Raw genomic sequence first — 10,000 nt, 5'->3', positions numbered from 1 at the left:
TTGACCTGTTTCCTGTCAAATCATATCTAACCTAACCATTGTCGTATTTAAAATATTCTAATCTATTTTAAAGAGAAGTGACAAGCATAATTGTTCTAAATACCTTCCTAGATCTTTTACTGTGGCAAAATACAGTAAATTATTTTATTAGAACAAACAGTTTTTTCATAATTGGTGGTAAAAGAAATAGTGACATACATGCTTCCAGCTGTATTTTCTAACTTTAGTACCAATGAGTATTTCAATTTGTTCTGGTTTAGGTTTAGCAGTCAGGAACCTTCCGGACTGAAAAACCAAAGAATCGTACTACTGGTGAAGTCTCCTCGAGGAGACAGTCACGTAAATAAAGTTGATATTTTATTATGGAATGGCAAATTCTCTCCTTGTTCTTGCCCATAAAATAATTATTATTATTATTATTATTATTGTTATTATTATCATCATCATCATCATCACTATTATTATTAGCAGTATTGTTATTATTATCAATAGCATTATTATTATTATTATTATTATTATTATTATTATTATTATTATTATTATTATTATCATCATCATCATCACTATTATTATTATCAATATTATTACTATTATCAATATTATTATTATCATTATTATTATTACTATTATTATTATTATTATTATTATTATTATTATTATTATTATTATCAACATTATTATTAATTTATTATAATTATTCTTAACAAAAATAAAACTAGTAGTAAGATTAAAATGATCAAAAAAAAAAAATTAGGAGAAAAGACTCACGCTGAGCAGAAATTATATTGACCGACTCTCTGCTGGAAGGGAAAGACCTGTGCTAACTCGACAAACATCTATCGACTTACGTCGTGAACCTCAGCGATCACCTCTGTCTTTACCTCTTGTCTACTTGACAGCTGATGAGAGAATAACACAGAAGCCGCCGTAGTTATAAGTTCTATGACCTTATTCTTTCTTGGAAAAAAACAGAGTTAAAGATGTGTAAAGTATTATATATATATATATATATATATATATATATATATATATATATATATATATATATATATATATATATATATATATATATATATATTATATATATATATATAAATACTTATCATGAGGCTGAAAAGAGAAGAAAGTCAGGTTAAATTATCATAAATATGTAAAAAATATTTTAATTAGTGAAACCAGGCAACAGGTAACAGATATATGTAAGCGCAACAGAAGAATAACAGGAGAGGAGATGCTGGGGGGTAAAGGAAGTGTTAGAGGGGGGGAGGGAGGGAAGGTAGGAATAAAGGGAGGGGTAGGAATGAAGGTGGGGAGGTGAGAGGCGTGTGAGAGTAATAAGACTTGGCAGGGAGAAGGGGGAAGCTTGCAAGGGAGTGACGTTATAAGTCTGCTGCCTACACACACACACACACACACTCACACACACACACACGCACACACACACACACACACACACACACACACACACACACACACACACACACACACACACACACACACACACACACACACACATACAATGTTTAGTGTGGTTTTACCATCAGATCTGATGCTGCAAATAGGTGGCTTTAAAGGTATTTACATTCCTGTGAATTAATTATTGAATTAGCTTATTTGCTCATCTACTAGCGCACTCAATAAATCACTCGCTCATTCACTCCCTCACTCATACATTAATAAGCTCGCTCATTCATTCGCTCATTCACTCGCTCATTCACTCCCTCACTCATACATTAATAAGCTCGCTCATTCATTCGCTCATTCACTCGCTCATTCACTCCCTCACTCATACATTAATAAGCTCGCTCATTCATTCGCTCATTCACTCGCTCATTCACTCCCTCACTCATACATTAATAAGCTCGCTCATTCATTCGCTCATTCACTCGCTCATTCACTCCCTCACTCATACATTAATAAGCTCGCTCATTCATTCGCTCATTCACTCGCTCATTCACTCCCTCACTCATACATTAATAAGCTCGCTCATTCATTCGCTCATTCACTCGCTCATTCACTCCCTCACTCATACATTAATAAGCTCGCTCATTCATTCGCTCATTCACTCGCTCATTCACTCCCTCACTCATACATTAATAAGCTCGCTCATTCACTCGCTCATCTGCTCATTCGATCATTTTCTTACTTACGTACACCCACATATTCATTTACTTACTTATTTACGCATTCACAAACACTCATATATTTAGTGACTCATTTACTCACGCCCTCATGCACACATTCAAGAAAGCTTTACCATTATGAACCACTCAACCTTGGTCCTGTCATCTGGCACCCTGCTAAATAATGGCACTGCTCTTGAGCTTCCTCAAGAGGGCCATCTACTTGCCCTCCATTCCACCTTTTCCAATTTGGTCGCTTGAAAAAATCGTAGCAGACTGCAAAAAGAAAATGTACAAGGCTTTGACGGCTATCAGATCAGATAAAACTTTTGGCTGAAGGTTTTGTAGTAACATTGTTGACCATAACTTTTGTTAGGCATTGATCACACTTCTAATTAAAAGTGAATTTTGCTTCGCGGAGAAAAAAATTATTTATTAGGTTTGAAAAAATCGTTCCTTAAAAGAAGGTCCTTGAAGCTAAACGCAAGGTTTAGCGAATCATAAAAAAATAAGTACTGACTGAACACATAAAATTGTATGTGTAAAGTTGCCAAAATATGTAAAATGTGTAAATTGTGTAATCGTCGAGTTCTCAAAAAAAAAGTCTTGACACAGACGAACGAAAAAATGGGATAATAAGAAGTGTATCAACGGTAGAGAACTGCCAGACAAGTGGCTTTAACAAGGTGACGGACACCAGCAACACCTTCAAGCAAAAACGCCCACCCCACTCACCCTCTTTTAATAATGCTCTTCTTCTTCTTCTTCTTCTTTGTTTTCCATCCTCTCTCCTTTGCCTCCCCTTTCTTATTTAGGTTCTCTTATCTCTATTCTTTTCCTTCTCCTCCTCCGTCGGTTTCTATCACCATCTTTTCTTCTAGAACTCTAACCTCCGTCACTTCATGATGAGGCTCACCTGGGTGGCGGGCAACAGGTGGGGCGGACGAGTCAGTGCAGCCCAAAAACTGCTCTCTTAAATTCTGTGCAGCCTGTTGGATGGGCGCCGTCATGGGCGTGGGTGTAGGCGTGGGTGTGGGCGGGGTCTGGCGTCGTGTTTTTGGCCATAGAAAAAGCGAGAACTAAATAGCTTTAGAACATGACGTAAATGTGTGTATGGAATATATATATATATATAGATATATATATATATATATATATATATATATATATATATATATATATATATATATATATATATGCAAAACCACTCTGAAAGAATAGAGAAATTCCAAGCGCTTTCGTAACTACTCACATTATCAAGGAACTATGAAAGTAAAGCATCCAAGGAAGCTATATAAGGGGTCTGGCCAGCACCTCACTATCAGATCCCACAACGGTTAAACACCTGACGCGCGCCGACCCAACTTGGATAGGTCCTTTGCACAACTCACCCACAAACTATTCTACCCAAGAAAGTTTAAAAATTATTTGTCCAGTGTATTATTAAATTCTTCCCAAATTCTACTAATTATAAATGGATCTAATTTATATAAACCAAAGGAAATATTCATATTATTGTCAAAAGCAGTTTTGACAATAATATGAATATTTCCTTTGGTTTATATAAATTAGATCCATTTATAATTAATAGAATTTGGGAAGAATTTAATAATACACTGGACAAATAATTCTTAAATTTTCTTTTGTAGAATAGTTTGTGGGGTGAGTTGTGCAAAGGACCTATCCAAGTTGGGTCGGCGCGCGTCAGGTGTTTAACCGTTGTGGGATCTGATAGTGAGGTGCTGGCCAGACCCCTTATATAGCTTCCTTGGATGCTTTACTTTCATAGTTCCTTGATAAGGTGAGTAGTTACGAAAGCGCTTGGAATTTCTCTATTCTTTCAAAGTGGTTGTTTTGCATATTCTGAAATCACCTGTTTACTGTGATCTTATTGCATATATATATATATATATATATATATATATATATATATATATATATATATATATATATATATATATATATATATATATATATATATATATATATATATATATATATATATATATATATATATATATATATATATATATATATATATATATATATATATATATATATATATATATATATATATAAAGACAAAAACACACCGGTCTTGTGAAAATTAAATAGCCAAATAGCATCCAGAAATGTGAAAATGGTAGACGCAGTTTTCCGGAACTGCCACAGAATGTCCGCTTTTCTTGCTTACATCTCAGCCTCCTGCATTATTTTGTTTCTCTTTTCTCCCATTTTAGCCTGCTCAAGGTTCCTAGCAATTCCGAGAAGTCTTGCCAATCATTTTCCCCCATCTTAGGAGTTGTTATAACCACATAAACAAGTGAAACTTAATTTGAAATCGTCCTGTCCCGTTTCTTGACACTTATATACTTCGCTGTGAGAGAGGTTCTAAGTTCGCCATTTGCAAATACTACAACAATGTTTATTTTTATGTTCATTGCAATTCAGATTATTCTGTGAAGAATAAACAATCAGTGTTTTCAACCATGTTAATAAAATCTTTATATGTCTCCAGCGGTGAATATTTTGATGCAGATATTAATAAAATTTGCGAGACTGCTACTGAATTACAATAACCCTAAAAACCTTCACTGGACTCTCATATGAAGAGTCGTGAAAAGACTCATTTCACGTTAGTTATTAAACTAATTTACCTCAACACTAGCGTTTGGGCTTTCCATACGAGGCAAACTTAATGTTACCCAGGTCGTTAAAGTATTAAACATCAATTTGGTGCTAGGAATGCCTTCACCGTGAGATCTTTACTCTCACACTGGTTTTCTGCTCAGAGTTCCTCTCATGGACGATGATTTAGAATTTTTCTGTACCTGACCGGGACAATGTTCCCACTGAGAATTCGCAGCATCGCCATTCTGTTAGAAATTGACGAGTTTCTAACACTGTTTCAAAATTTCAGAACGATTTTCCATTGTATTAATAAGCACCGTGTACATTATCTATTTTTATTTTCGAATAACCATTCGGAACGAAATATTATCTAGTCCATATTTTAGTTAAACATTATGGAATTAAAAAAAACCATAAAGAATCATGGATTCGTTCATTATTAACATAATTTTCATGTTATGTTACCAGATCACAAAGCCTCGATATTTTTCTCTGAAAATAATACATATGCTAATGACAATATATGTGAAATTAGATTTGTACGCTTTTTATTCTGAAGATAAAAATCATAAGAAGCACTGCACTTATTTCCATGTTCATTCATAGAACCTAACTCTGTATAAGTCATGTTATGCTATTCAATTTAATTACTTAAAAAATTTGTCATTTAATTACAGGTAATTGCGACACTTTGTTGTGTTTCTCTGACGTGTTTACCACCAATTATCGCAAATGTTACATACAAGAAATAATTCAGAATATTATATATTTTACCCGTTTTACACTGTATAACTCTAGAATGTACATATATATATATATATATATATATATATATATATATATATATATATATATATATATATATATATATATATATATGTCGTGTCGAATAGGTGAAACTGGTCAATTACTAAGAACTCATTTTAAATTATGTCCTTTCTAAAACTTTCTCTTATACGTTAAAAAATAATTTTTTCATTTATCTTAATGTAAAAATCAATAATTTTTTGCCAAAAGAACCTTAGAAAACATGCCTATCCTTATTATAGCAATTTAATTTAGCCTAATTCAACTAAATATATTTTAATGAGTTTACAATAATTTAGAAATAAACAAACACAATGAAATATATATTTTTATCGTTTGGTTCAGAATGACAAACACAAATTTTCGCTTGTGTTATATGGCAAGAAGAGCGTTGCTATTTAAGCCGAAATCACAAGTTTTACCTATTCGGTACGACATATATATATATATATATATATATATATATATATATATATATATATATATATATATATATATATATAAATATATATATATATATATATATATATATATATATATATATATACATATATATATACATATACATATGTGTGTGCGTATGTATGTGTATGTGTGTGTGTGTGTGTGTGTGTTTGTGTGTGTGTGTGTGTGTGTGTGTGTGTGTGTGTGTGTGTGTGTGTGTGTGTGTGTGTGTGTGTGTGTGTATGTGTGTATGTGTGTGTGTGTGTATGTGTGTATGTGTGTGTGTGTGTGAATGTGTGTGTGTGTGTGTCTGTGTAAACTTGTGAACATCACTAAATCGTCCACATGTTTGTTTCACAGTACATACACAGCTTCACAACAAAATTTTAATTGTTAAACATATCTTTGTGTTGACAAGTTAACACACACTTAAATACATTAACAACACTGTTGAGTTTTCTTTTCCCATTGTTACTTAACCGGCGCATAAAACATATACACAAAAAATCATCAGAGGAAATATCTCCTATAGGATATATATATATATATATATATATATATATATATATATATATATATATATATATATATATATATATATATATATATATATATATATATATATATATAGTTCATGCAGTACAAACATTCGCAGCCTTAAAATGACAAATGCTTCTATACGATTACTTCTATTTTTTTATGACTAATGACTAGAAAAGATCAAGACACTACAAGTGCTTATCTTGCTATGTATGATGATTATCTTGGTGCATAATGATTATTGTGCTCTGTATGATGATTATTTTGCTACGTTTGATAATTTTCTTGCTACGTGTGTGATGATTATCTTGTTAAGTATTGTGATCATCTTATGATGTGTAATGATCATGTATTTCTGATGATTATCTTGACGTATAATGATTATCTTGCTACGAATAAAGAGTATTGTGTTACATCTGATAATTAACTTGCTTCGGATGATGGATAATTTTCTTCGGATGATGATTTTCATGCTACGGATGATGATGATGATGATTTAACTACGGATGAATATTATTTTGCACGATGATTATTTTGTTAAAGGTGATATTCATCTTGCTATAGATGAGGATCATCTTTCCACATCACATCATCAATAAAGATTTTGCTACAGCTGATGATGACTACGGGGGATGAGTGTCTTCCTAAGTATGATCACTATTACTCAGTTGTCTCTACAAGACTAGATTAAAAAATAATAATTCAAGCGCCCTCGATACACACAAGATGCAGCGTCAGCATAACATCAACGATTCAGTTTTAGTCTAAATTCTAATGTTTATGCTCACTATTGTCACCTCCCTTGTTATTCAGATTACTTCTCTATCAACAGGAGATATGGCAAACACTTGGCTTTAGTTTAGCGTTCAGTATTAAACGTTAGGCTTCGTAGTTTTTAGTCAAACTTGCTCACTAAACTGCATTTTTAAAGGGGGTAATCGAGCTTAATCTTAATATTCTTTTTGGACGAAATTTTAAATTCTTGATGTTTTGAAATATTTTTATATATTGTAGCTTCAAATATCTGAATAACGAAAGAGAATAGTGAGAAATCTATTTTGTAAAAACGATAGAAAATAGATTCCATTCATTCTAACGCAGAGTTTTCTAGATGTAAAATTTAATGACAGAAGCTATGAGCTACACACAAACAGAGTGCTAGAAGCGGTGATGTAGTTAGAGAAAAAAAAAACTGCTTTTTTTTCTTTTGCACAATCCTGGGTACGTGTGAGAGAGGGTTAGAAGGTGCGATAAGAGTGCAGGGAGGGGGTAGAGGGGGTGTAGATGCGAGGGAAGGGTGTGAAACGGTACGGAGTAGTGAAAATCGTGCGAGAGGCGGGGAACGATGCGACACAGTCGGAGACGAGAGTGAGAGACAGGGAACAGGCACGGTGCTACAGAGAGCCGGGGACTGTGCTATAGTCAAAGACATTGCGAGAGAGAGAGAGAACAGGGTCGGTGCGACAGACAGCCGGGGACTATGCCAGAGAAGATCGGGGACTGTGTGTGTGTGAGAGAGAGAGAGAGAGGGTGACGTTTAGGTAACATATGCGACATGGGGAGAGGGTTGGGGTGTAAGAGAGCCACGCGGATGTAAACAGATCCATCCATGAAGAGTAGAGAGTGCAGTCTACCAAAGGGCGGTGATGTAACGAGTGTTATGGCAGTGAACACAGCACAAGAGGCCAGGACGAGGTAGTGTGTTAGCCAAGGGTCGAGTGGTGGGTGTCGGCCGTGGGGGGAAGGGCACGGGTGGATCACAAGGGTGGTTAATGGAAGGGGGGGAAAGAGGTGGACCAGCCACACAACACCCTTAAAGGGAGCCTGCCGCCTCTCCCCCTCGACCAATTCAACTAGTTGATACGCTTCTCAGAGATTCAGCATTAAATAAGCCAGGCGATCCTACTCTGGCCACTTTAATACTGAAAGCTCTTCTCTGCTGCACCAACGTCGTTTTCAGTATTCCTGTGCGAAACAAATGCACCCAGACTGAGACAGTAAAGCAGCATTTACGGGAATTATATCTCGGTCATATACGAGGCCCGCTTTAGTCTGATGAATTTGGGCTCAAATTGAGGTCAACTTGAACAGACTGAAGAGAGCTTCAGGGGCAAGGTCGAAAAATAAGGCTTTATTGAATATTTCTGTTTTTCTCCTTGCAGGTCTATGCAAGTACTCCCGTGTTTTATCACTAACATTCGGCAGGTAATGTCGTATGTAAAAAACTACGGGAGGAGTTGAATGATAGCTCTAGGACTTTAGTGTTGCAATCGACACATCTTTAAAAACTTGCAGTGTTACAGAAATGAGCAGAAAGTCCAGGTAGATTCGTGGAGGGGAATGGATCTGGCTGGAGTCGTTCCCCTCAACGAATCTACCTGGACTTCCTACTCATTTCTGCAACATTGCAAGTTCCTGATGATGTGTTGATTACAACACAATTGGCCTAGTGCTATCATTCAACTCCCCACTGTGATTGTTTTGCATCTTGTATCGCTTGTTCGCGATTATTGCATAATGCCGCATGTGCACGCCCGTGTCCCTGCCGCCACATGTCCAACCCCGTGTCTCGAATTCTTTCCCTTATGTTCCCCTCAACCCCGGCAGGGGGAAAGGAGGGGGGTGTAAGGTTGGCCAACCCTACCAAGCTATGGGGTGGAGGGGGTGGACCAAATTGGGAAGAGGATGTCCTACTTACTTCCTCTGGGATCGTCACACTCGTGGTCCGTTTCTTCACACTTGTTCTTTTCTATAGAGGAGAAGGGGAAGAAACAGATTGAAGGGTTATCATAGTAAACATCTCAACAATTCTGAAGTGAGTGATCAAGTTCCCGATTCTCTAGTGAAGCAAAATATAGAGAAAAGGGGGAGTTCTACTACTGTCTTCATTCAACTACGAGACATTACATATGAAACAGGGATAGAAAAAATGAGAGATAAATGAACTTGTGTCTGGGTGTCAGTTGCACATTATATTTCATGGGTAAATTACAATTAACACTGTAGTTTTGTGGCAGACTTATACCAGGGTAGGTTACAAGGAATGGGAGTGAGGGACGAGGAAGAGTATATCTCCTGACTCACGAAATGATAATGACACGATTGCAAACAAACCATACCACGGGTAGGGTTTGAACCAGCGATCAGAGAGTCTCAAAACTCCAGACCATCGCGTTAGCCGCTGGACCGGCATTTGTGGTCACAGTGGTGCCTATGCTAACCTTCCTATGGTGTAGAAATATGCCTAGTTGGATGAATCTTATTTTAGCTAGTTGGTCCAGTGACTAACGCGACGGTCTGGAGTTTTGTGACTCTCTGATCGCGGGTTCAAACCCCACCCGTGGTATGGTTTGTATATCTCCTCTCTTAAAAAAAATTGATTTGTGTCTCTCGCAAATACGTTAGTGCACTTGAAGAAGCCCGGTAAGAAGCGGAAAAAAATTCTGAACACTGAC

At 35.8% G+C, this 10,000-nt stretch overlaps 1 protein-coding gene across 6 annotated transcripts in view; it reads right to left on the bottom strand.

Moving 5' to 3' along the window:
* The window catches only part of LOC128696022 (sodium-dependent neutral amino acid transporter B(0)AT3), a 152,709-nt gene that overhangs the window by 87,269 nt on the left and 55,440 nt on the right, over nucleotides 1-10,000 (bottom strand). Inside the window, exons 4-5 of one of the 6 annotated variants that reach the window (XM_070094916.1) lie at nucleotides 9,244-9,294; nucleotides 849-953 (exon numbers count right to left, since the gene is read on the bottom strand). The exons of 1 other annotated variant lie outside the window; for it this stretch is intronic. In XM_070094916.1, the coding sequence (XP_069951017.1) occupies nucleotides 849-953; nucleotides 9,244-9,294 (156 nt within the window). The remainder of the gene's footprint in view (nucleotides 1-848; nucleotides 954-9,243; nucleotides 9,295-10,000) is intronic. 4 more of the 6 variants (XM_070094918.1, XM_070094919.1, XM_070094917.1 and 1 more) reach the window with 4 other exon arrangements.

This window comes from Cherax quadricarinatus, chromosome 48, assembly GCF_038502225.1.
Source record: "Cherax quadricarinatus isolate ZL_2023a chromosome 48, ASM3850222v1, whole genome shotgun sequence".
Taxonomy (NCBI): domain Eukaryota; kingdom Metazoa; phylum Arthropoda; class Malacostraca; order Decapoda; family Parastacidae; genus Cherax; species Cherax quadricarinatus.
This window is presented reverse-complemented; position numbering and strand designations above follow the sequence as displayed.